The sequence below is a fragment of the Marasmius oreades genome, chromosome 3 (assembly GCF_018924745.1).
Source record: "Marasmius oreades isolate 03SP1 chromosome 3, whole genome shotgun sequence".
In the NCBI taxonomy this organism is placed as follows: domain Eukaryota; kingdom Fungi; phylum Basidiomycota; class Agaricomycetes; order Agaricales; family Marasmiaceae; genus Marasmius; species Marasmius oreades.
The window spans coordinates 1,659,247-1,684,142 of NC_057325.1; the positions used below are offsets into that span (position 1 = coordinate 1,659,247).

The window sequence follows — 24,896 nt, forward strand, 5'->3', positions numbered from 1 at the left end:
AGTACGCAATTTTCTTCACCGCGGGGGTGCTCCCTACATCGATCGGAGGACCTCCCACGCTCTTCGCAATCCAGTTTTGGTTCTCAACAGCTCAACGGTATGTAGCAGGCCTGGAATAGTTACAGGCTCAGTTTTGGGTGCTTCCGGAGCTTATCTACGTCGCGTGCCAATGATAACAGCTTTGAGAAGGAGAAGGAGAATCCATCCATCGTGACCAGTTGGCCAACTCAAAATTTGCCATAACGACATGGAGTTCTACCAAACATTTTCTCTCGACGATCCTGATGGTGTTTCTGTCGATCCCATTTCATCATCGACATGACTGCACTGATATTCAACGGAACTTTGCAAATGGCCATGAAAGTTATAGCTCATGGGAACTCCTGGGAGCGACAGAAACATCGAGGACTTCGCTGAAAGCGGGCGCATCGCTCGTGAAAATTTGGGGTTCATATTCGGTGAAAAAAGAGAAGACTCTAAACGAAACACTTATTGTTCTACTGAAGTCGCTTTACTCCAGGCTCGCAGTCTAGGGCCGTAGCTGTAGAAAATGAAAGGCGACGGACACCCGATGACAAGACAAATCAGTGCCAATATAGAATTGCCCCATCCTAGGCATAAGTTCAGCACGAGTAGTCCTGAGGCACGCGGTCATACTCACCATCCCCGAGTTTTGCATACATCCCGTCTGCGAACAGTGGGAAGCCAAAGCCCGCAAAGGCCCTAAATGATGAGACTGCAGCAATCGCGCTTGCAGCATGCAAAGCGTAATTGTCAACCTTATATGGCAATCAGCGACGGAAAAATATCCGAGGTTATCAGTGAAGTACATACCAAATATGTCTGAACACAGGTCCAGTTTGCTCCTGGATCAGTTATATTGTTAGAACCGAGAGAAGATCTAAAGAAGGTCATGGCATCATGATCACTAACCAATCCCTATAGAATAGATAAAGACGCCCAAATCTATGGTACCGGTATCAATTGGGGCACAGAACAGTGGTTCAACGGGAAAAAAGACTTGCCGGGAACCAGCCAGAAGGTTCTCGCATTTGCCGTCCAGCCGTAAATCAGTAAGCCAATCGGTAGGGTCATTGAAGATACCATGAGTAATGGTAATCTGCGAACAAGATGGCAAGTTAGATACAAACAAGTTCAATGATTATTGGCGTACCTCATCTCAGGCGTGCCTACGCCCCCGTTCCTAGCCTTGAGTATTCGGTAGATCTTGTTCAGTACTCGAGCGCCAACTTGTCCGCCGACTGTAATGGAAAGGATCAGATACCGCTAATGTGAAGGATGCGGTTGATTCGTACCTGTTGAACCCAGAGCGATAGCGAGATAATGAACACCTGCAATGCCGGAATTTTCGCCATATTGCAGCGTGAATACCTTCACAAAAGCTTGGGAAGATTAGTTACTTTAGGAGAAAAGTGACGTTTGCGGAGCACTCACTGGTCAAGCTCAGGTATAGTAATCCATAAAGAACCGCCATATACAAAGCAAAAACCTGAACAATAGGCTCCGTTGCCAGATATACGATCGGTTTCACAATACCACGGCCCATCACTGACGACCAATGACGATCTGGAGCTTCGAAAGCGGAGTGTATGTTCGACTTCCCAGTCTCCTTTCGAAGGGACTGTGCTTTGCGTTTTAGAATATGTGGAGCATAAGTTTCGCGAAGGAAAATCTAGAAAGAAGCATCATGAGTTACGTGTGAGCACTGAGACAGAAAAGTATGTAGCTTACAAAACCAGCAACTTGAAGCAATGCGTCGGCGATGCTGACACTCCAGAATACCCATTGCCATCGGGTCTTCAAGGCTATCCAGCCGCCAACGAGTGGGCCTGTCGATGGACCTACTAAAGGCGCAAGGGAATAAACACTCATGGCCATACCCCGCTCTTCTGGGGACCAAAGATCTCCCACGACGCCACCGCCGATCGACTGAGGTGCTGCACCTCCGAAACCCGCCAAAAACCTGAACACTAGCATTTGGGTAGGTGTCTTAGCGAACGCACATAGGGTGTTGAATACTACGTGTATCATGAGAGATTGTGTAAGGACGTTCTGCAAAGGGGACCCACCTAAAAACCATATGTTTGATATCTGTAGGATCACTAGACGCCCATAAAGTTCTGAGAGAGGTCCCCAAATAAGAGGCTACACAACCTGGTCAGGGATCTGCATGAGAGAGAATAGGAGGGTAGAGGTTACATACACCTAACGCGTAGGCGAGGATGAATATAGACAACGTCATGTTCTCGAGAATAGAGCCAGGGGGGATATGCAGGTCTCGAGATATAGCTGGAAGGGCGGGCGAAGATATCGATGATCCAACGGGACTAGAGAGACGACGATGAGAGACTAAGACACACGTTTGCACTGTCAACGGTACCTTATGAAAGTAAACAAGCTGACAACTAACGTCACCGTCCAGCGGTCGCGCTTGCTCCAGTTCCTGGGGTTCTGAGGGTCGTCGGGACCATCCCAACCAATAGTCACGACAGAATCACGAAGTGTCTCGGACGAAGAAAGCTTTTCTTGTCCATCCACCGGTTCTGGGGTACTAGCGTCACCTTTTTCAGGGTCCCTTGACGAAGCCTCGAGACTTGTCTCTGCCACGATCAAACGACGCGTCAGCTAGGTCGCGAGGAGTCAACGTTACTATACATACTTGCTGAAGAACGGGAATACTCTTGGGATTGAGAGGAGCGGGATCCGGTATTGCTCGTGGAACTCGCGTCAGAGAGTGACATTATTCCCTGCATGTTTGGAGAAAGGATAGGTTGAAGGATAGGTAGTAGCCGGCGGTATTTGGGCTCTTTCTGAGAAGCTTATTCACCTGTTTTCCTTCCGATAAGGGATCCACCTCTGAGTGATCTATCACCTAGAGTCATTTCTCAAGACAGAAAGCCGTTCGCAAGATAGCGGCGTGTCGTCATGAAGGAACCGTCTCACGCGTACCTATTAACGAATAGTCTGGAAGCGGTATGTTTGTTCGGGATTCTTGAGCCGTGCTTAAAACACATTGTTGCCCTGAGTGTGTACGCGCTTGTTCTGGATTTGGGTATTATCGTGACTGAGGCGGTGGAAGCTACCATCATAGAAGGAGGTAGACAAGAAAAGCCTGGGAAACTCTTATTCCTCCACATTTTCCCAAGTCAACACTACGCGTCTTCTGTGAACTTGTCATAATCCACGGCGATAGTAGTCTCTTTTGCTCCGTTCTCGGCTCCCTCGACGAATAGTAGAATCTTTCCCATCGCCTTTATCTCACGGTTCACTACTGAAGACAAGTATCACGCACACTCGAGGTAGCTGCGGCACTGGTTTTTCATGATTCTCCAAACTGAAGGTCATTGGTCCTTTTCTCCTTGTGAAGTGTTCCCTGGGCTACTGATGCTGCGCTCACAACTCGAGAACAACCATTGGATCTTCCAGACACTCAAAGGAAGAGATATAACTTGAGCCAACCGTCAAAGATATGGAAACCGCAAAGTAGCATCAAAGTAGAAGAATTTCTTTGCTCCCTTCTCTCCGTGACGAACCGTAATGCCTCCGAAGAGAGAAAAAAAAGTGGAGTCCAAGCGATTCCCCCGAACCCGTTCCGGCTCTCTCCACTAGAAATACACAGATCTTACCGATCTTGTCCTCCAACTGGGGCCATCATCCAATCTGAGAACCACGGATCCGGTCCTCCGCCTCCATTTTTTAGGTGGAGGCCAATACGCTGCCAGGAACGACAAAAAAAGCTTGAGATCTCCATATGGGACGCATGTTCTGTTGGACATGTGTGTATCACCTGGCGATTAATCAGGCAACGAGAACTCGATAGCAGTAAGTTGTACTTTTGTAGAATACATGGGACACTCCCCACTGATAACGCTATAGATGACCCAATGAGATGATGAGAAAATTCCGCTCCTCCTAGAAGCCAACATCTCCATTTTCTTTCAAGGTATTTAAGGGGTGCTACATTGAGGTTTTTTCATTACCAATACTTCGAATTCCAACTCATACTGATACTATCCGTCAAGCTGGTTCTCAATCGCCGATAAAACATGCCAATGCTGTGGGTCATCTCTCTCATGTCTACGCTTCTCGACTTCTTACCGACGAGTCTGTTTATAGAACTCACCCCGCTATCAAATATCGTCCCTATATCGACGTTCCCTTTCCTAAGGGTTACGTTCGCCAATGGCCCACCAAGCGCACGACGGAGGCACCCATCTGGCTCTCCACAGATCTCCGCGACGGCAACCAGGCGCTGGTGAATCCGATGAACAACGCCACAAAACTAGAGTTTTTCAAGTAAGGACAATGTTATTTCATAGGACCTACAGGTAGCTGACATACGTTTAGGCTTCTTGTTCAGATTGGCTTCAAACAAATAGAAGTCGCTTATCCTTCCGCTTCCGAGCTGGAATACCAATTCGTCCGGTCGCTCATCGAGAATAACGAGATCCCGGATGATGTTTCCATTCAGGTTGGTTTGCAACTCTTGCCCTTCGGGTCGACGAATTCAATGCCATCTTCTCAGATTATCACCCCTGCCCGAGAGGATTTGCTAACCAAATCAATCGCGTCCCTTGCTGGCGCAAAGCACGCTATTATTCACTTGTACAACGCGGTATCCCCTGTCTTCCGTGAAGTCGTGTTCCGGAACACAAAAGAACAAACCATCGAACTGACTCTCAACGCCATCCGAATTACCAAGAAACTGACTGAGGAAGAGACCGCACGATCAGGTAAGGAAACTTAAACCGAGTATCGGACCATTTGCTCATCTGAACGTTTAGGCACCAAGTTCACTCTTAACTACTGCTTGGAAACATTTTCTCAAACCGAACCCGAGTTTGCCGTGGAACTTGCCAACCGTGTACTCGAGGAATGGGGCAAGGCCACACCAGAAGATAAGGTCTACTTCAACCTCGCCGCAACCGTCGAGTGTGCGCCCAGCAATCACTATGCTGATATGGCGAGTACTACTTTACCTTACTATCGTTGCGTGCTGTGCTTACTTACTCGATACCTTTGCGACAGGTCGAATACTTCAGCATGAACGTGAACCAACGAGACTCTGTTGTCCTTAGCATCCATCCTCATAACGACAGAGGCACGTGCCGTCTAGTTCTAGTTTCAAAGTCGCTTCCTTCTGACTCTCTGGTTCAGGTACCGGCGTGGCCGCAGCTGAGCATGGACTCCTTGCTGGAGGTACACGAATCGAAGGATGTCTCCTCGGTAACGGCGAACGCACAGGAAACGTTGATCTCATTACCCTTGCTCTGAACCTGTACACCCAAGGAGTATCCCCTGGCCTCGAATTCTCTGATCTCCCCAAAGTTGTGGAAATTGTCTCCCGGTGTTACGATTACACCGTTCCTATCCGTTATCCATATGCCGGTGCTCTGGTATTCTCTGCGTTTGCGGGTACTCACCAGGACGCTATCAAAAAGGGCTTGGATGCCCAGGAGAAGCGCTGGAAGGAGGTTGATCGTACTGGTGAAGGAACCAAGTACTGGGCTATGCCTTACATCCCTCTTGACCCGAAGGATATCGGTTACGGCTATGAGAACCTCATTCGTGTCTCCAGCCAGAGCGGCAAAGCAGGTACAGCCTACGTCGTCAAACAAACCATGCTCTTCGACATGCCTCGTAGGATGCAGGTGTCATTCTACGGCGTCATTCAGAACGCTTGCGAGAAGACGGGCAAGGAGATGACCACAACTCTCATCACGGAGACGTTCAAGCAGACTTACGGCTTGAGCTCCAAGCCGATGGGTAGATTGCATTTACAGTCCTGCCAGATAATGCTCATGTCTCCGTCGAGCCTTTCAGATTCTTCAGATGGTTCGGATGGTGGTAGCATCCTCAAGTTTGAGGCGCAAATCGTCTGCGACAGCAGGTCGCGGGCTATCACTGGCGAAGGGAAGGATGTGATTGAAGCTGTTATGGATGCCCTCCGCAGCGACCTCGACTTTGATCTCTCCCTAGGTGAAAACTTCGACCAGACGCTCTCTGCTGATAACATGCCCCAACCCAAGCACGCTACCTTCCTCGAACTCTTTCAGTCAGGCAGTCAACCGTCCAAGTCAGGACTTGGAAGTACCTGGGGCACAGGTGTCTCGTCCGACCCTGCTATCGCCAAGGCAAGGGCAGTCATCAGTGCGGCGAATGGTCTGGCAGGGGATAGGAAGTTCCCTCGAGCGAAAATGGTATATACCCCGAGAAGGGAACTTCTTCGAACTTCCAGCGACATCTGGAGGGATGTTGTTCTCAGGACTGGCCATTCTGTCCCGCACACCCCCGACAGGGAAATCAATGTGTATTCACTAGGAACTTCGACTTGATTTGTCTTCTTGTTTGGTGCTCGATGCGTTGTATTTCGTTTTCCTTACGTTGTTCGGATAATTAACGCGTATAGTACTGGGCTTAGTGGGTTAATTCTAGAGACTTCCTTAGTATATATCGCAGGACTGGCGTGTATTAAAAGATTCTAATTATGTTTTTTTTTTTCGATATTTTCTTTCATGGCGCCCAAAATCATTTAACACTTCCCATATCGCTGACCAGGTTCCTAAGGAGACGAACAAGATGATTGATAGTGATTGTGTAGATATAACGGGGTCTAACACAGATTCCGGGGATGCATGGCCTGAATATTCGCCTGCGCAAAAATAATCTAAAGAGTATTCAAAAGACGGGATAGCTAAGTGAAAACCGTACAGACCTCGCTGCCTCTTCCAGCTACGGTTAATGTGTGAGGTATTTCCTTCCTTTTGCTAGCCTCCGAGCCAATATCCTACGACCACCCTGACTACGCTTTCGCGCTAAAAATCCATGTCGCCGTTTCCTGACTCGCTGTGAGGGCTGATATTCGCTGCCGCGCTGAGCAAACCGAACTTGCTGTTGAAAAGATGGGAATGGGTGTATCGACGGCGAAAGGAATGACTGCAAAGGAGGCAACGATTGGGACGCTGGACGAAATCGTAACAGTGTTTGGTTCAGGAAAGACGTTGTTGGAGGTTTCAAATGGAGTGTCGATGAAACTTGTGTGGGCGAAGATCTGGCAATAGATGAAATATCTGCACCAAGACGCAATGAACGAGCTAACAACTGAGAAAGAGAGGAAGGGATTCGAGGCATTAGAAGATGTGTCGTGAGAGTGTTGAAAATGGAAAATGAAAAAAAAATCGAATTTGCAGCTTTTGCAGTACATATTTGGAAAGTGAATTGTAGATTTCCCCTGAAAATAACTTGCGTTGTCTTTCCGGGACGGCTTTTCCAAGAGCTACACAAGTAAACCACCGACCTCGGCAGAACTGCCCATTCAATATTCAACGACCGGGAGCTACTCGATCAGCATGAAAGTTTGGTTTCGTGTCAGTCTCCCGTTTGGCTGCTATGAATCGATCAGCAGTCTCCAAGCCAATCCAACTGAATTTGACTCGACCGGTTCACAAGCAGTCCAGCAGCATGTTTCTCGACATTCTCTGCGCACATACGCCCTTTCTTTCTGATCAGTACTACTGTCGACGTCGTACTGCTGAGGATTATCGATTATTACTGCCACGGTCACACAAGCCTTTAGTATGACTTAATCGATTCTGCAGCTTTAGAGCTTTGAACGTCCGTCTGCGAACTTTCTCAAGCAAAAGTTATATATATATGTCAATCGAGATATACTTAAGTTAGACTCATCCGACATCACCGCAGCTGGAGTACCGTATTGCCGCGTACTCAACTTGACGTTCAGCTCTCACCAAAGAGATATGGCCGTTCTTAATGATTGGACAGTGCTATCAGATGAGAGTGTGGGGATCGACGGCACTAGTTTCTTCCTGTATGTACGTAGACTTGGTTGAAGGGGATGTAGACGACGAGGTTGAACAACTTGTACTTACAAGACTCAACCGAGATTATCACAATTTATCAAGCATAACATATCAATAGGAATGCATGTATCTAGAATTGTTACAGTGACCAATGTGATGTACGTGTGTCTAGGATGGGGATATGAAAAGACAGTGATGGGAAGATAGTCCTCGATAATCATCCATGATCCAACTCCATCACTGGTTGACTTCGAGATGGCCTAACATAGCTCCCTGTTCACGTTCCCACCTGACTGATTGGTGTAAGTTTTGGGATACCGAAACGGAAGCCCCCATCTGCATTCGGGTCCAAATGTAAATACTTCTCTGGCGGCGACAAAGGTCTGACCGGGCTGACCATAAACCCTTCCTCGATAGAGAGCAGAAGCGCTGATATGGGAGTCTTTGCCTGATCGCCTCCGTCCAGCTTCTTTGTGCGATTGTTGGCAGGAGTGCCGGGGTCTTGTTCCGATCGGACATTGTCCTCCTGAACCTGAATCTGAGGAGGCACAGGTGGCTGATTTTCCGAGTCGGCAGTCCCATTTTTGTTACATCCGGGCGTTTCTGTTGGTATGATTTCGGATGAAGATTTCGTAGAAGACGGTGGCTGAATCGGGTTGTCCTCAGTGGCCAATGGTCGTTCGGCGGAGGGCTGTGGTTCAACTAATTCCTCGTCTGTAGCTTGGTCTTCTATCGTAGCATGCGACGACTGATCCTCGGTGTTTTCCCTGTCCCTTTCCCTTTCCAGAGTCTGAGGTGTTTCCTTCCTGTTGGGTGGTCGGCTGACATGATCGCCTTCTTGGCTGGGAGGAGCAGTCACTGTGCGAGATCTGAGCCGCGAGTTGATCGCTGTTTGTTCCTTCTCTCGACGTAAGTCAATGCTGCTCTTCGTAGACTGAAGGCGAGGCTGCTTTGCTGCGTTGTTTACAGAGCTGGATGACACTTGAGTATCTTTCCTCTTGGCATTAAGTGCCGCCACACTCCTCTTGGTGTGAACGATTTTGGGCTGAGTCTTTGACTGGGAAGAGGCGGTAGGTGCGGTGAGGCCCGATCGGACTTTAGTGGTAGTTGTGAGATTTGAGGTCGGCTTGAAGCGGCTCGTGACAGTGGCCTTCGTGGTCGCAGCACGGCTGGAGACAGTGAAGTTAACAGAGGCTTGGGTAGATAGTCCGCTCGTAGACTTGGACGACTGTGCGCCACCGGTTGTGTCAGGCTTGGAGCCGCTAGCATGGTTGCTTCTGAGAACTTCTTTGTCCTTTGTTTCGTAGGCGGCTGAATGTGATCCCACTTTGAGGTCCTTCATTGAGACAGCCCGGCTTCGTAAATGAGGTACCGGTTTCGGTATTTCTACCTTCTTCTCCTGTTGAGAGGTTTTTTCTACTGCAATGATTGGGAAACGTTGTGGTGGGGGTTGCCGTGGAATGGTCGACCTATCACGAGACTGGCCTTGTTCAGCACGTACTGGCGCAGGTTGCATCCGTATCGGTGCCGCTTGCGCTGCAGCACTTGAAGAGGCTGAGGCTGTTCGAGAATGGGTCGGCCTCTGTGGGGCAGCATGATAAGAAGTTGATGATGGGGGACGCGAAAGATGGAGTGCAGGACGGATCGGCATTGCTGGAGGCGCCATCAAAGACGAGGATAAAGGTTTGGAAACCTGTGGTGGGCGTGTAGGTGCGCCGGTCATTGCAACACGGACAGCATCTCGTTGGGAGGCCGTCAACGTCATTGTGCTTCCTGTGGGATGAGCGGGTGGTACTGATACGGGTCGAGGGGGTGGTTGAAGAGAATGGTTAGTGCTTGTGCTATTACTGCGAGTATTACTGCTGTTGGCAACAGCAGAAGTAGATGATGAAAGTTGTGGAGTAACTGGCTTCTTATTCGGCGGTTGTCCACCGATTGACGTAGAAGATGAGGCGGTCGTTGCTGGTTTCGGTATCTCTAGATATTTTCTTATTTTGGGAGTGAGGGGTTTCACAAATCTGAAGAAGAATTGGTATATGTGGCAACTAAGTGAGGTTCAAGGACGCACTGATCAATCCGATTGGGTAAAGCAACTTTATAGGCATTGAAAGCCTTTTTGCCCGCCTTCCTAATATCTGCATTGGCATCCCTGGAGGCTATCTTAATGATTGCCTCAATTTCCTGACTCCGGGCTTCCTTCTGGAGGTCTGAAGGATCGAATCCAGTTAAACATGCTATGGTGCTCTCCACAGCAACAAGCCGCAAGGTAGTCGACTTGTCCTTGATATTCTGCAGCAAATATGGAAGAACTGCAGGAAGCTGAGTATTCTCTATTACAGAGAACACACAAGTTCGAGCGCGGCTGACAATAACCTTGTTCGCGCGTGCACAGAGCGCGAGGAGGACTGGCAGATAAATGGGTAGGAGGGGTTCGAAGGACATTCCCAGCTCTGAAGAGACGGCTGTGATCAGTTCCATTGCTTGGCCGCAAAGTCTGGTTCTCTCTGAACGAAGAGCACTGATTAAGCTTCGCGAAAATTCACGAAGAGCGCCAATGATTTCGTCAGGCATGGCATTCCGAATGAGGTTGACCAAAGTCGATATAGCTGCCGCAATTGCATCCCAAGTTTCTTCTGTTTCTGAGATTATGAGCTTCGGACGGATTGCCGATAATTGCTGGGAGAATTGGGAGGCCATGGCAGACTGAGGTCAAGAAGGCGAATTTAAGATTTGCGCAAAACATTCCAGCACGTGAGCGTTCAACTGGCTTCCAGCACAGCCACTCTATCCAGTGCCGTAATTCCGAGACGCCTATTTACTAATTCACTATTACTTCGGCTCCCCGCACAGCCGTCTCTGAGCTACCAGTCTTCATCGCAGTGGTACTGCCAAACTCAGTCACTAGGAATGTCGACCTCGAAGGTTTCTGGGACCTTTGCGCTACCGAGGATCATAACACTCTTCGCCTCCTTACTCTGTGCTCTGGGCTCTGGTACCAATTATGTACGTGTCAGTTTCATTCTTCTTCGATTTTTCAGTGCTAATGTTTTTCATTAGGTCTATTCAGGTGAAACTGTTTATGGAGACACTTTATACAGGGCATTAACACAGGGAAACAGCATATGCTCCACAGCTTGGTGCTCGTCTTCACATCAACCACACCCTCCTAAATGTTGTCGGCCTGGGTGGTAATGGTGCGTGAAGCGTTGATATTCGCAACACAGACCGTCTGATAATAATATATCTGTCAGTTGGGATGTATCTAGCTGGTCCGTTCTCGGGAAGGTTTGTTGACAAGCATGGTCCTCGATTACCTCTCCTTGCAGCGAGCGTACTTCTCTTGGTGGGGTACTCGGGCATGAGGTCCATTTTCTCAGCTGGCCTTCCTGAAGGCACCGACTCCCTTTCAAACTTCAAGTTAATCGTCCTGGTATTGTGCAGCTTCATGACCGGTGTGGGCGGGAATGCGGGGTTGATCACTGCCATTAATACCAGTGCGAAGACATTCCCGGACCGTATAGTATGTTCCAAACTCGTTGGTTTCCTTCTCACTCATGCAACTTCCGCCATCATCTAGCGTGGATCTACCACTGGTATGGTTATCTCTGGCTTCGGGCTGTCTGCGTTGTTCTTCTCCGCTCTCTCGCATCTCGTCACTGCGGGTGATACTGCTTCATTTCTACTTCTACTTGCGTTGGGGTCATCCTTCCCCATGATACTTGGTTTCTTCTTTGCTAGGCCTATCCCATTGCACGCTACTGAAGAGGATACAGCCTTCACGCGTCGACAGTCAGAGGTTGATTACACAGAAGTCGATGGTGTTGCTCTCGCTCCATCAGTTCTTTCTCATCACGACAATGATAGTAGGACCCATCTTCTCTCACATGACAGGGACGACGAGAATGACGTGGAGGAAGGTCGTGTCAGTATCGAGTTGAACCCTCCAAGGCCTGTTTCTCCGCGTCTTCCCGAGTCCAATCCTTCCCTCAGCCATGAACGTCGACGCCGACGTTCGAGCAGTGTTAGAGCTACCTTAACTTCTGTTGAAGCAGGGCCCAATCTCTTTGGAAAGAAGCTTTTCGCTTCGAGTGATTTTTGGTTGTTGGTCTGTATATTGTCATTGCGTAAGTTGTTGGTCCACTTCGCACATGCTCAAAGTCGTTGATTTGCCCTTGGTCCCTAGTTAGTGGAACTGGATTAATGTGTATGTTTTGCTTTGCATCAAAGAAAAATAGGGCATGACCATCTCCGCCACCAGACATAAACAATGTAGGATCCATGTCTCGGGCGTTGTTTGTGCATGAAGCGAAGAACAGTACGTTATCGGATCAGGATCAAGTGGATATCGTGAAATGGCAGGCCGCACAGGTCTCCACAATCAGCTTCATGAACTTCAGTGGAAGGCTTTTTATCGGTGAGTTACATATTCCCTCAGTCATCCTACCTAATGCATTTTATCTATGACGTGTGATCAGGATTCTTCTCCGATTTTGTCAAGGCCCGTCTCGGACAACCGAGATCCTTCTTACTCGTGCTTGTGTCTTTCCTGGTTTTGCTTTCTCAGATCACCGCAATGACCGTAGACAGACTGGAAGATTTATGGAAAGCAAGCACCCTGTTAGGACTGGGATATGGAACAGTTTTCTCCCTTTTCGCGGCCCTGTGCGTAGAATGGTTTGGCTTGGGTGAGTTTTTTCTTTATTCTGCAACACGCCGAGCATGCTTGAGCCGAGGCCATCTGGCCATCTCGTCGGCTGCTGATATTTGGGCTGACTATCGCTGCGGATTGGAGACAAACGCTTCTTCCCTGGAAGCTTTTGTTCACGCGTGTGTTATTTTCGGACGATGCGTCTTGATCACATCTACTTGCATATTTTGGGTTGGAGATTTAAACTAATATTTCCGTCGATCAGCACACTTTTCGGAGAACTGGGGATATTTGTCACTCGCTCCGCTGTTGGGAGGAAATGTTTTCTCTGTCGCATTCGGGAGAAATCTTGATGCTCATGAGAAAGCAGCCTCTCCTGGACCAACTTCTGACACGAACATTCTTGACGCCCCTAGGCCACCAAAAGAGATCCAATGTCTGGATGGGAAAACATGTTATGTCGATTCCATTCGATTAACAACTGTAGCCTGTTTAGTCGCGATGGGGTTAAGCATATGGGCTGCATGGAGAGACAGGAAGCGGCATTACAAAGAGGCGCAGAATACCGCCGATAGTAGACCGGATATAGTTTGGGAAGCAGACGAGTCGTAGTTCGTTGAGAATGAGCCGTGTATATCGACATGGACTGTTTGTAGACTATAGATTCGTGTATGCAGATAATCTATTTTGGAAATTTGGCTTTCACGGATTTAGGGTTCGTTATCTGGCTGCATCGGGTACCAGATATTGATATTGACAATATTGGATAAGGGCTGTGTGTCCTGGGTTGACTAACCTGTACTGGGCCAACCTTGCAATCCTGTTCGGCAATTTCCTCCAGAAAAGGTGAAAAACGAGTATATTTTCTAGCGGCTTCAAAGGGAAGTTCCCATCGTTGGGTGCTCTGAGAATAATACCACTGAAAAGGTGGCACTAAACCCTCGGTGTGCCTCCTGGGACGTTCCGGCAAACCGAAAACCCTTAAGCAACTGCAACCTCGGGTACTGAGTCAAGAGAAGTTGGAGAACCTTTCCAGACACCAAGCCGGCCCATATCATGTTGATCTGGACAATCACTCAGTCAGGTGGAGTTGGAGGTCCTTCACAGCTCACCGAGAGCTTTGCCTCTCTTCGTCGCTGGCCCGGCTGCATGGGAAGCAGAAATTCACAAAAACGGGCAGTTGTGGGAACCTGTTATTGTTATTGCGCACACGAGGAACTGCCGGCTATTTCCTCGACACTGACGATTCGTGAGAAGCGAGGTACCTCGGTTTAAAGTTGCCAGTTTCCGGAAATTGTAAGATTGTCGACAAAAGGCCCGATATTGGAGCTAGAGTGGTTTCGTTTTGACCGTGCGAGAGTCCGAGTCGTCTATGGAGTTGCCATGAAACCCGGATCCAAACATGTGGGATTGCAAGTTATGGTTCTGATAACCTCTGAAACTACCAGAGAAAGGAAAGAATTCCGGAAGTAAAAAGACACCTGCTCCGCGGCATTTCATCGGAAATACTTTGACGATTCCCAGGCCCCTTGATTCCCTGACGTAATGCTTCATCTCGTGAGGGACGCATTGACGTACGCCATCATTCCCATCCTTCCACCACGAGTTGTCCCGTTTCGTGGAGCTTTTGCTGCTTATCCATCGCTGAGAAATATTCGAGTACAAAGCCCTCCAGATTGGGTCCATAGCATTTTCCGTTGAACTACATCTTTTTGCAACCTCGTAAACCCATGGGCGTCTCACAGTGTCGTAAATATCGAGAACGCAGGAGTGTGTGTCGAGACTTGTCACAGGATCCCAAGAAGCTCCGCGAGCAGATATGCATTCTATCGACTCTGAAATTGAACGCGGAGGGGTTAAAAGAACACCTCAACGGCTTGGCCAGCACCAATACCTTGATGTGGTGGGAATGCGTGAGCCAGTGGAGTGCGTGTTTAAAAAAAAATTTCTGACTCGGGTGTTATCGCATCACCAAGAAGGACCACATTTTCTAGAAAGAATGCGGGAAGGGCTTTCACTTGGTGAACAGCCCATTTGATTGGCTCGCGAACGAACTAGTAATGTACAGTCATTCAAGCGCGTACTGAGAGCGGAAATAATATACTCACCTGTAACCATCTTCTGGCCTCGGGCTCCCACTCGAATGAGATTGTCTTGTGCATCTCACTTGGGTAAAGGAAAGGCACCACGGACCTTCATACTTGGAATCTTGCAGATGGTCTTGAGAGTAGTAGACTGAGAAGTTTACTATTCCTTCATGCCCCACTGGATACGCTACGATCGACTGGGGAGAACTGTTAGCAAAAGATGTCCCAAGAAATCTGGAGGGTACTTACGGCGTTGTTTCCTAAACACTGGGATGGAACAGCGTAAATCAATCATTGAAGGCAATCAACCTGATAAAATGACTCACCATGAGTGGGTACATTGGTAAAGGGGAGTCCATTGTGTCCTCCGAACGAAGTATAGACCGGTAAGTAATAGCGCCCGTAGGTTCAGGATCCACGACAGCTTCGAGTCGCTCAATGTCGTCTTGACACGTACCGTTGGCGTGAGCCCGATGAGCGAGTTCCCGAAAAAGACAAGCTCTCGAAGGCGTCCGCGCCGACTAAGACATCGCAAATGTCGGTGGGACCGTCCTGAAAGTGCAGAATTTTCCGGTCCAGAGAATCACGGGTATAATTATCGAGGCGCTTGCGATGGGAGAGTGCGTGTTTAGAGCGCCCTGGAACTGGGGTCGATAAAACGACAACATACTTGGTGCCGCAACTTCCTTGCAGCACAATGAATACCAGAAACCCGCTTCCAAGTTCACCTGCGATAGCGGCTGGATTAGTCACGACTCGGTCCCCTTTACGCGTAAAATGTTCTATAGCGGTTTTTCTGATATCTTTAGAGACTCCGAAATCCTCCAGAACACTCCATGTTCGCGGGCATACCCAGTCGATTCCCGCGCCCTCGAAGGAGAGAAGGCTGATGATTCAAAGGCGGTGAATTAAATCGAGGGTTAACGTGCCAATGCGCATGTTAGAGAAGGGCGTCAATACCACCACCACGAATGTGAATTGAGCGCAATTGGATCGGCCCAGAACCTGGTTGAGACTTTTACTGACATTGACAAGCTTGAATTTCGTTTCCATTGTGGGGGGAACTTTGAGTGAGGTCCTATGCAAAGGGAGTCGCCATTCTCACCATTCCGTTCGAATCTGAGCCCTTCTAGTCGTTGGTGATCAGTAGATACTTTACCTAATTTGGACCACAAATTCCCCCGTTCTTGATCTCGCTTTTCCACTTTCCACCGCTCGGTCCCTGGGCCTCTTCAATATACCGTTGTCATCTATCATATCCCTTTTCAAAACCAACGCGTCAAATTGGGTGTTTCAAACTCAGCCAGGTCGCAAAGCCCTACTCGGATTGACATTGCTTCCAGTGGCAATATTGGCTGTCTCTGTATCTTCGTCGAATACATCTTCAGAGCTGCGAAAACTAGTACGGGTGTTGAATATTTGAGACCGAGTTCATCCGGCCCAACTTCCGTCAAGGTTCAGTCCAGATGGTTGCCCCCCTGAAGCCGTCGCGTGCTATGTTGGGATGTATCGTGCTAAAGTATGTCTTCGTTTAAAAACATACCACGACCTGCTGAAAGTTATGCTACGTAGCCTGGTGGTCATTATTGCTCCCTATCTACAGGCTGCGGAAGTAGCCGCGATACAATACGGTCTTCATGTTCGAGTATTCAAACTTCATCATTGGAAGCTCTGCCCATATTTCAATTCGGTTATCTGAGAATGAACACAAACATGTGGACATCCTCCTTGGATCAGGAGCTCTGGTTGCCAGAAAAAGATGGTTGAGGTTGAGGTATTCCTGCAATGGGCCGGGGTCGAATCGTGAGATGTCATGAACCATACATTTGGAATAAGCTTGTTTTTGCTCGAGAATAAGGTCAGAATTTCATCACTCGTGTTTACGTTCAATTTTTGAAGTCATTATAGACAATAAGTTGAATAGCAGATCCTCCGACTTTCTTAAGTTCAGATCCCCACACGTGCTGATTTACATAGCTCGTCTGCTCCAGTAAGCAAATTGCCTGTTGTGCCTCCCAATACAACTGATCATGGGGTGTTGAATAATCAATATACTTATGTGTTATCTACGAGCTCGCTCTTATCGACTCTTGTCTCTCCACACTGAGGATCGGGCCCCTTGCAACCTACCCAGAATCAAACCATGAAGGATCTCAAAATCATTGATGCATTGCCCTCCAACCTGGTAAAGCCTAACGCTGATGAAGCTTTACTCGCTGCTCTTGGTTACAAACAAGGTGTGTAAACTGTACAGACTTGTCACCGTACATGAGGCCACTTAAAGCACTCCTAGAATTCCGGCGTCACTTTTCTCCTCTTCAGGTCTTCGGACTCGCATTTTCCATAATAGGACTTGTCTCATCGTTTTCGTGGGTTCTGAGATCTTTCGGCACGCTTCCTCACCCGAACTTGACACGTTCACAAGTTCTGTCCTGATATACTCTATCCCATACGGCGGACCGGTTGCGATGGTTTGGGGATGGGTTGCTGCTGCTGGGTTCCTGTTCACCTTAGCGCTTGCGTTGGCCGAACTCGCCTCAGCTGCTCCAACATCGGGAGGGATATATTACTGGGCTTACGCATATTCGTCGGACAGATACAAGTGTTTTTTGTGCTGGATTGTCGGATGTAAGTACGGATGTGCGATTTGACTTCAACGTCGATTTACTGTGCTATGTTCTAGATGCCAATACCATCAGTAATGTCGCTAGTGTTGCCAGTATCGAGTGGGGTTGCGCCGTGCAGATCATGGCCGCTGCGCAAATTGGCACGGGATTTGAGACGTCAAATTCCCACTTGTTGTGCGTAATTCTCTACTCCATTGACAGAACAATTAGTGAATATTCGACTCGGTTTCCAGCGGGGTGTTCGTTGCACTACTCATGATACACGGGATGATGAACACGTTGACACCAAAGTATATCGCCAAGATGCAAATATACTTCACACTTCTCAACGTCATGTAAGTCATGGTCTGTTGCTCGTCGATGACCTATGCGTCGGTTTACATAGGCCCTGTAGCTTGTGTTGCGTGGTGATATTTGTCCTTCCAGCCGTGACCCCCAGGGAACTCCGAAACACGGCGCCTTTCGCGTTTGGGGAATTCCAGAATTGTGAGCACAACCGTTCAGACGAGCGGTTCGAGCCTCGCCAACCATAACAAGTTTCAGGATGGGAGAACGGATTTGCTTTTATCCTGAGCCTTCTCACGCCTGCTTGGACATCAGGTAATGTCAATGGTCTTTTCGATTCGACTTGTTGATCTGTGTGGGACGCAGGGTCTATGGAAGCGGCTATTCATATGAGCGAGGAGGCAATAAACGCGACGACGGCAATCCCGTTCACCATCATTCTGTCCAACCTATCAGTACTCATACTCGGATGGGGTACATGGATTCGAATGTGATTACTCGTCTAGGCTGATGAATACTCCTAACAGCGATCAACGTCGCGCTTTCTTTCTCAATGGGAAATGATATAGAGGCTATTATCAATAGTCCAGTTGGCCAACCGATGGCCACGGTTCGTAATCTTTTCCGATCAATAGGTATCTCATTGAATCTCATGCGATTCCAGATTCTTTTGCGTTCTTTTGGTAAGAAGGGTACACTTGTTGTCTGGAGTTTTGTGGTTCTAGCTCAGTGGGTGGTGATCGCCATCTTGACGTGATTTTTTTTTGGGGGGCCTTACCAAGAGTTTGTAGATTTGCCATCGGTGCTGGTCAGGTAGGATGATAGATTCTGAATGCACAAGCTCTGCGTTGACAGACATACATGAAGGTCACCACATGCTCACGACAGGTAATCACACTTTCTTTTTTTGCTTTTGCTCGAATCGTACAACCACACGTATGTACATCCAGGTGTTTGCCTTTACCCGGGATGGCGCCCTTCCTTTTTCTGTGTGGTTGTACAAAGTTGACAAGCGAACCGGGGCTCCGATTCGGAGCGTGTGGTGTAGTGTCTTTTTGTCAGTTTTGCTAGGCGTAATAACATTCGCTGGACCAAATGCCATTAATGCAGTATTCGCCTTGGTGATTACTGGTCAGGTCAGGAATTTTTCTGACGGCCATTATTTTTGTTGACATTCCGTTCAACATGATTTGTAGTATACGGCGTATTGTATTCCGATCACTGCGCGGTGGATTGGAGGGAGAGACTTCAAGTCTGGAGCTGTGAGTTATGGTAAATGGGTGAGTGGAGCCAGGTGTATATGCAAATACTGTTTGAAACATTCAACAGAGCATCGTCGTAACCGTACTATCTTTGACATGGATGGTGTTCATGTCTGTAATCGTCATGTTCCCCGCGAATCCGAATCCTGGCGTCGGTGGTATGAATTATACAGTGGTCGTCCATGGTGAGAACGTCAAACCAAGACTTTGGATCACCTTCTGAAACGTCTCTGGAGCCGGAGTGCTGTTTCTCGCCACATTATACTACTTCCTCCCGAAGTATGGTGGCAGATCCTGGTTCAGAGGTCCTATTCCAACTATTGACAACCCACAAGAAATCGAGGAACCAACACAAGTAGATCCATCGACTCGAACCCAAGAAGGATTGGTAGCGTGTCCTTGATAGCTCCGTTAAAGTAAATAGCCAGCCGATCTCGGTGTATATTCAATCGGTAATGAAGATAATATAACATATACGGTCGCTCGTTATCGGGTGTCGTTGACAAGGTCTTGGAGGATCGGTCGTCCACGAAGTAGCCCATCCGACTTCTTCTGTTTCTTGTTAGGCCTTTCCGACATTGCAATTTCCTTGCTGACATCCTCACTTGTATTTCTCTTACCACTAGGACTTCCAGGCAAAGCATCGACAAAAATCCCATCATGAACCGTGTCAGCCCCTGGGGGCAACTGTAGAATCCAATCTTTCTCTTCCATCAGGATAAAAAACTCATTCAGTAGCTCTGCGGTCGATAGAGTTTTCCTTGATCCGACCAAAATCAGCTTTGAACGTGCTCGGGTAAACGAGACATTCATTCTACGCCAATCTTTCACCAGATCGCCAACCTAAAAACGCCTCATCCTGAGTATCCAAAACCACTGCACTATGAAAGAAATACTTACGGAGCCGGAACTATTCGAGCGCACGAGAGAGATAATGATACAGTCTTTATCCCTTCCCTGACTTTTGTCTGCGGTCATGAACTCGATCCCGGAATGAGATGTAAGCCGCTGAGAGAGAAGTTTTATCTGCTGGCGATAAAGCGATATGATACCCAACTGGCTGGGTTGGATCCCACACTGAATCAAAGCCTCCGTGATTTGGTAGACAATATTGGCTTCGCCCTCATTTTGAACAAGGTCCCCAATTTTGGTGTCGCGACATGAAACACGGTCTGTATCCACAAAGATGGCGTGGCAGCTGAATAATTTGTTCAGAAATACAACTTCCATGTAGAGGAACTGATACAATACCTTTCGGACATGAGTTTTTCTATCCAGCAGTCTCCACTGGAACATGTCGATGTCTCGCGATGTAAACTTTGAAGGAAGGATTTATTAGGAAGTACTAGGCTTTGGCGAGCCACTTCTTCGGATCCACAGCGTAGACGATTGCCATAAATCAATCTGTTCGATAGAAGCATGATATCAGCGTTCATCCGATATTGATACGCAAGGTTCGCGACAGATTCTGGATGAGTATCCGACAGGCGACGGAAGAGTGAGACGTCCAAGCCCCCTTTTCGAGCTAACGGATTTCGCACCTGAGGAAAGATGAGATTTTTGACTCAGTAATAAGACGAGACAACTCACCAACGGTGGTAACTGGAAATGGTCACCAACCAAGACGAACTTATCTGCGAAGCGAAGAGGTCCCAAGCATGACGGCAGCGTTATTTGTGAAGCTTCGTCGACTATACAATAATCGAATTTTCGGCGGGTGAACACGGCACTGAAACATAGTCAATACGAATTGATAGCTGGAGACGAGAGAGAGAATAAGAACATACTGATCAATTGAGAGACAGGTAGTGGCGACGACCGGGGGAGTCATTAATTGATGTTCGAGCTGCTCAACTGTGGTTGCTGGTACGCGACCGTTTAATGTCAAGTGTCTCACATCGGGATGAACCTGATCACACGAAATGGGATCAGAATGTGTACAAAGGACGGCGGCAAACACTCTTACCTTGTCTAAATTGCCCAACCTCAGTATACTAAAGTCTGCGTCGTCCTTCAACTTCACCAGAATGGTGTCCACTGCGGAGTGAGTATACGATGTCAACAACACGGTCTTGCCCATTTCAACCAAGATGTTGATCAGAGCAGCGATGACGGTCGTTTTTCCTGTTCCGGGCATACCTAGAATCAAGGCATAGTCCTGAGCAGTCAAAACTTTCATAAGTGCTTGACGTTGGTGTGAATTGAGATGTGCAGTGTACTTTGATACTGCCGGAGGTAAAGATAGAGCTGACGGATCGTGGAAATAAGGTTTGCGCAAGTTAACGACCAGCTCTAGTCGCCGAGTGTCACCATCAGCATAAAAGAGCTGTGCAAGATTGTCCCGGATTCGTGACATCCCCACCTGTAAATCATCCCGGTCGATACGATAAATGATTGTTTGATTAGGGTCAGTGACCTTCAAGCGAGAACGAATGTGTTCGAGAGATAAGTCATGATCGACCCCGATGATAACCTCTGTCGTGGTTAGAGATAGAATATAACCATGAGCCAAAGCAACGAGGTTAGGTTCCACCGAGACTGTGACGGGATCGTTGGCGTCGAGAAGTCCATTCAAGAAGGAAGTTGAACGTGGACTCCCGGGAGCACGATGAAATCTATATGTATATGTGTGTATCTTTCTTTCCCGAGCGCCAGAATGTACCGGCGGAGGAGGCTCAAACGAGGGGTCCAAAGTCATAAAGCTGAAGCAACGACCTTTTGAATCCCGCTCCTCCGCCTTCATGGTCCAAATCTCCTTTCGAAAGCGGTGAATATCCTGTTCTTCTAAAGACAACAGGTGTTCCCAGTCCTTGAAAAAGGCCGCTTGAGATGATGTCAAGTGTCCGGTTTTGAGCAGATATGCGTCAGCGATCGGGGAGCTGGTGTCCTCAACGCCCTCTACAGCCTGCAATAAACGTTATAATGACTGAAGGTAATGAACGGGGAGATCCGCACTTTTCTGTAGAGCATACAGCTGTCAATAGAGTAACAGCGTTTGCAGGTCCGTTCATCATCAATGGTCGGGGGAAGAAAAGGCTCTGCGAAGGTGCTCTCGGTATGAGACTTCACATTAAACTGTCTCCGCTTCAAGTATGCGGCGATCTCGTTCCTAGCAAGGAAGAGATCCCGCAATTCATTCCTACTCGCGGGAACTTGTACGACTTCGTCATTCTGAGTATAGAACAACAATCCCGACGTGACCTCGATTCGATAGCGCTCCTGTGCCAGCAGGGTGTACAACATCGTCTGAGCCCTATGTTCCATGATCCCAAGCGAACGTCCGGTCTTGATTTCAAGTGGCTTGGGTCCATGGATGAGGAACGGCTGTGCTGAAAAGAATTGTGGTTCTGAAATCGTTGTTTGCACAGTCGCGTCGATTTTGCCCTTCAGCCCATACGTCGGAGACCAGATGTCCTCCTCAACGGCAAGCAGCTCAGATATTGCCAGAAGAGCTGTTTGGTCACGGGAGGCACGAGTGTTCGAAAGGAGAGCTTCAGGCTATGGAGTACCGTTCAGAAGAGGGGGAGTATATGAGATCAAAACACACCTTTGGTTGGATGGAGAGGTAACGCTCGAAGAATGTCTGTATGCCTTTCGCCCTGGCCCTTACTTGGCTCCTAGCCATTTCCACACTCATTTCAATTCGAACAAGGTCTGCCAAATTATTCCGAACGACCTCGTCGATTTGCTGCTCCAACCAAGCATCATCCCATCGTTTAGCACCGAGACATATCTGGAAAACGGTATGGAGTATATGGCCCCAGACCAGGGACGGAGTCGTGTCAGTAGAAGAACGGATTAACCCCGAGAGCAGAGCTTTGCGACGGCAGTGTGCCGCTGTAGATAGGGCCGTCGATGTTATGAGCGTATCGGGATGGAGAATGAGATTATTTTGTTTTGAAGAGACGGTAATGGAGGACGTTACGGAGCTGGACGCAGAAATTGGGACGAAGTCTCCGAGAATGTTGACGACATCTCCTGTAGAAATTATCAATCATGAGAACGGATGTTAGAATGTTCACAACACGCACCTGGCCGGACGTCGGTCAGAGCCCAGTGATCTTCAAGGGAGACTGAACGTCGTTCCTCAGACGCAGAAACCTTGACGACCATTTGCTACATTGAATACATATCAATAAGGTCACGCAGCATGATAAAAGCTGCTCATGTACCTTAGAGGTCTTCCCTTCCAATTCTGTCTCTAGTACCGTTTCAACAGTACAGCGCGTAGCCGATGTAGTAGTGTAGTTTGGTGACTTGGGCAATAGAGGCTGTGCCGGCGACTAGAGAGCCAGGGATAAATGAATGCGTGAATACCTATTTGTTGTTACTTACGACCTTGGACTTCTTAGGAGATGGCTTTTTCGGTGATATCTCGTAATTCATGTCCCAATCCCAACCCTCCACACCCTTCATGAGTTCCTCGGCGGCTGAATCCTGTAGTTTTGAAGGTGAGCTCTTGGACAAAATTGGAGTAGATTGTGAGCAAGTGTGCTTCGAACCCTTAACAGGGGTCCTTGGTAGATTTCCCGTGGCTTCTTTATTCTTCTTAGTGGGCGATGGATCTGGGGTGGGGACTGCGTTCCAGAACGAATCGTCTAAACCGGCCAGCAGATTCTTCATAAAATCTGCCTCCTCTGCCTTTGTGGGGTTGATTGGAGGCATGATGGCCAAAAGCCTGCTGGAAAGGTCAGTAAAGGTGGTAGTTGGAAAACAGAAGAAAGCGCGTCGCGTCAGGTCACCTGCTCGTGCGGCAGTGCCGGAACGCGTGATGGTAAAACCGGCTGCGTCACTTTTCTCTCTTCTATATCGATGCTCAAGCCAAGAATTCAACTCACCAGGGTCTCTTCGTCTACTCCTCACTTTGTCTCTATCTCTCGAGCACCGTCCCGGCTTCAGCGCAATCCTGCGTTCGAAGCACCAATACGGCCACAGAAACATAATTTCTCATCAGAGCTGGGTCTGAGGAGAGACTTACCCCCCGATAGCTCGAATACGACAGGAGATCCTTCAGATCCTCCAGAACATAACAATAATGACAAAGGGCCAGAAGTATCCGACCAAGAATGGGAAATGCGGACAGGTACGTTCTATGGCTTTCTCCTCATAGCTAAGGTTTGCAAGACCTGATACTACGCTCAGATCGTTCTGATTCTTAAAAACAGGCCGAGCCATAGATATCCTCACGAATACCCTTCCTGACTTCTTCAATATCGGGCTACTCACGTCAATCAACAAAAGTACCGGGGAACCTCAGCCAACGTCTTCGATTCACATTCGAGCGGTGAATGCCAGCCCCCTCGATTATCGAACGAGAAATGAGAGTATGGAATCAATATATAGTCCAAAAGTGCAACTGTCGTATACACCACCCGTCGAACTCCCCGTGCCGTTTCCGAAAACGTTGAAAATCGAGGGTACGTTTTTGGGTTCCCCAAGGAGCCACGACTCAATGAATTCCCAACCTAGGTTTACCCCTTTACATTGCCTCTTCAGCCTTCGTCAGACACACTCTCAACGCGCTGTATTCCGGCCTGACGATTACCATTCACAAGGTGTCCGTCAATACACCCAAATTGAGCAGCTCATCCTACCAAGAAGAATTACCTCCAAGTCCATCATTCCCACCCGACAAGACTCCGTCAAGAAAAAACCGGGAGAAAAACCTTTCCATCAGTCTTCGAGTTACGGGAACTGCGAGAGTGAGCGGGAGCCTGGGCGAGTGGGAAGTGTAAGTAACTTTGCACAAATATAAAAGGTTACGCATTTGCTAAATCTCGGGATGACCCTGCAGAAACTGCACATACGGCTTTTCTCCTGCGACCGGGTTGATCTATATGCACACTATCAACTCTATTGAACCTGCTCCACATCTAACGGTATACGATGCTATTCGTGTCAGCCTTGGGGGTGTATTCGGCCATGGGTATCGGCTTCCTGAGGCCTCAGAAAGAATGAAGCGTCACGGACCAGAGACGGCCTTCAGCGGACGGCCTGAGTTGCAAGCACGAAGCGCTGAAAACCGTGGACACCTTGCTCGGTGAAGCTCAAAGAACTGGTCGTTGGCGACAATGATTCCAGGTTATATTAAGCTCCTACTATAATTGTAAAGTACTATATTCAAGATAGTCCGAAACGGTTGCTCA

General features: G+C 48.2%; 8 protein-coding genes across 9 annotated transcripts; 5 read left to right on the top strand and 3 right to left on the bottom strand.

Moving 5' to 3' along the window:
* Positions 1-444: 444 nt before the first annotated feature.
* Positions 445-3,135, bottom strand: E1B28_005876 (uncharacterized protein). 2 transcript variants are annotated; one of them, XM_043150471.1, is made up of 14 exons: positions 2,849-3,031; positions 2,681-2,768; positions 2,402-2,621; positions 2,225-2,348; positions 2,091-2,166; positions 1,753-2,039; positions 1,456-1,693; positions 1,317-1,403; positions 1,175-1,262; positions 1,026-1,120; positions 934-966; positions 835-866; positions 662-779; positions 445-611 (listed from the first exon to the last, which is right to left on the bottom strand). In XM_043150471.1, the coding sequence occupies exons 2-14, from the start codon at positions 2,760-2,762 to the stop codon at positions 490-492; spliced, it is 1,602 nt and encodes a 533-aa protein (XP_043011559.1). In that variant the 5' UTR covers positions 2,763-2,768; positions 2,849-3,031; the 3' UTR covers positions 445-489. The 2 variants fall into 2 exon arrangements, with proteins under 2 accessions (XP_043011559.1, XP_043011558.1); XM_043150470.1 differs by having other exon boundaries at positions 2,681-3,135.
* Positions 3,136-3,137: 2 nt separating this feature from the next.
* On the top strand, positions 3,138-6,356 carry E1B28_005877 (uncharacterized protein; the record flags this gene model as incomplete). The annotated part of the gene is made up of 10 exons (XM_043150472.1): positions 3,138-3,320; positions 3,389-3,843; positions 3,898-3,988; positions 4,044-4,078; positions 4,138-4,317; positions 4,369-4,492; positions 4,547-4,754; positions 4,806-4,984; positions 5,050-5,122; positions 5,179-6,356. Exons 4-10 carry the CDS (start codon positions 4,068-4,070, stop codon positions 6,354-6,356), a joined length of 1,953 nt encoding a protein of 650 aa, XP_043011560.1. The 5' UTR covers positions 3,138-3,320; positions 3,389-3,843; positions 3,898-3,988; positions 4,044-4,067.
* A 1,517-nt stretch (positions 6,357-7,873) lies between these two features.
* Positions 7,874-10,563, bottom strand: E1B28_005878 (uncharacterized protein). The gene is made up of 2 exons (XM_043150473.1): positions 9,910-10,563; positions 7,874-9,859 (listed from the first exon to the last, which is right to left on the bottom strand). The coding sequence occupies exons 1-2, from the start codon at positions 10,536-10,538 to the stop codon at positions 8,119-8,121; spliced, it is 2,370 nt and encodes a 789-aa protein (XP_043011561.1). The 5' UTR covers positions 10,539-10,563; the 3' UTR covers positions 7,874-8,118.
* A 185-nt stretch (positions 10,564-10,748) lies between these two features.
* Positions 10,749-11,033, top strand: E1B28_005879 (uncharacterized protein; the record flags this gene model as incomplete). Its single annotated transcript, XM_043150474.1, has 2 exons — positions 10,749-10,844; positions 10,899-11,033. 2 exons carry the CDS (start codon positions 10,749-10,751, stop codon positions 11,031-11,033), a joined length of 231 nt encoding a protein of 76 aa, XP_043011562.1.
* Positions 11,034-11,097: 64 nt separating this feature from the next.
* Positions 11,098-13,101, top strand: E1B28_005880 (uncharacterized protein; the record flags this gene model as incomplete). The annotated part of the gene is made up of 6 exons (XM_043150475.1): positions 11,098-11,361; positions 11,419-11,965; positions 12,025-12,045; positions 12,100-12,255; positions 12,317-12,526; positions 12,755-13,101. 6 exons carry the CDS (start codon positions 11,098-11,100, stop codon positions 13,099-13,101), a joined length of 1,545 nt encoding a protein of 514 aa, XP_043011563.1.
* Positions 13,102-16,033: 2,932 nt separating this feature from the next.
* Positions 16,034-18,559, top strand: E1B28_005881 (uncharacterized protein; the record flags this gene model as incomplete). Its single annotated transcript, XM_043150476.1, has 12 exons — positions 16,034-16,095; positions 16,149-16,434; positions 16,485-17,204; positions 17,260-17,377; positions 17,437-17,538; positions 17,598-17,689; positions 17,741-17,803; positions 17,855-17,962; positions 18,016-18,098; positions 18,153-18,217; positions 18,280-18,301; positions 18,356-18,559. The coding sequence occupies exons 3-12, from the start codon at positions 17,045-17,047 to the stop codon at positions 18,557-18,559; spliced, it is 1,017 nt and encodes a 338-aa protein (XP_043011564.1). The 5' UTR covers positions 16,034-16,095; positions 16,149-16,434; positions 16,485-17,044.
* Positions 18,560-19,236: 677 nt separating this feature from the next.
* Positions 19,237-23,415, bottom strand: E1B28_005882 (uncharacterized protein; the record flags this gene model as incomplete). The annotated part of the gene is made up of 11 exons (XM_043150477.1): positions 19,237-19,593; positions 19,651-19,948; positions 20,002-20,291; positions 20,341-20,479; positions 20,538-20,659; positions 20,717-21,655; positions 21,706-22,248; positions 22,298-22,728; positions 22,782-22,866; positions 22,923-23,033; positions 23,086-23,415. 11 exons carry the CDS (start codon positions 23,413-23,415, stop codon positions 19,237-19,239), a joined length of 3,645 nt encoding a protein of 1,214 aa, XP_043011565.1.
* A 145-nt stretch (positions 23,416-23,560) lies between these two features.
* On the top strand, positions 23,561-24,884 carry E1B28_005883 (uncharacterized protein). Its single transcript, XM_043150478.1, has 4 exons — positions 23,561-23,833; positions 23,916-24,167; positions 24,220-24,481; positions 24,545-24,884. Exons 1-4 carry the CDS (start codon positions 23,563-23,565, stop codon positions 24,792-24,794), a joined length of 1,035 nt encoding a protein of 344 aa, XP_043011566.1. The 5' UTR covers positions 23,561-23,562; the 3' UTR covers positions 24,795-24,884.
* The last annotated feature ends 12 nt before the right edge of the window (positions 24,885-24,896 follow it).

What these genes read in the sequence shown, in the direction of transcription:
- E1B28_005876 (XM_043150470.1), bottom strand. Translation starts at nt 2,774, where the DNA reads ATGCAGGGAATAATGTCACTCTCTGACGCGAGTTCCACGAGCAATACC. An exon ending in TATCTATTCTATAGGGATTG is followed by an intron (nt 867 to 933) that starts GTTAGTGATCAT and finishes TAACTGATCCAG; the next exon opens with GAGCAAACTGGACCTGTGTT. An exon ending in GTATGCAAAACTCGGGGATG is followed by an intron (nt 612 to 661) that starts GTGAGTATGACC and finishes ACTTATGCCTAG; the next exon opens with GATGGGGCAATTCTATATTG.
- E1B28_005883 (XM_043150478.1), top strand. Translation starts at nt 23,563, where the DNA reads ATGCTCAAGCCAAGAATTCAACTCACCAGGGTCTCTTCGTCTACTCCT. An exon ending in GAAAACGTTGAAAATCGAGG is followed by an intron (nt 24,168 to 24,219) that starts GTACGTTTTTGG and finishes TTCCCAACCTAG; the next exon opens with GTTTACCCCTTTACATTGCC. An exon ending in AGCCTGGGCGAGTGGGAAGT is followed by an intron (nt 24,482 to 24,544) that starts GTAAGTAACTTT and finishes ATGACCCTGCAG; the next exon opens with AAACTGCACATACGGCTTTT.
- E1B28_005878 (XM_043150473.1), bottom strand. Translation starts at nt 10,538, where the DNA reads ATGGCCTCCCAATTCTCCCAGCAATTATCGGCAATCCGTCCGAAGCTC. An exon ending in TTACCCAATCGGATTGATCA is followed by an intron (nt 9,860 to 9,909) that starts GTGCGTCCTTGA and finishes ATTCTTCTTCAG; the next exon opens with ATTTGTGAAACCCCTCACTC.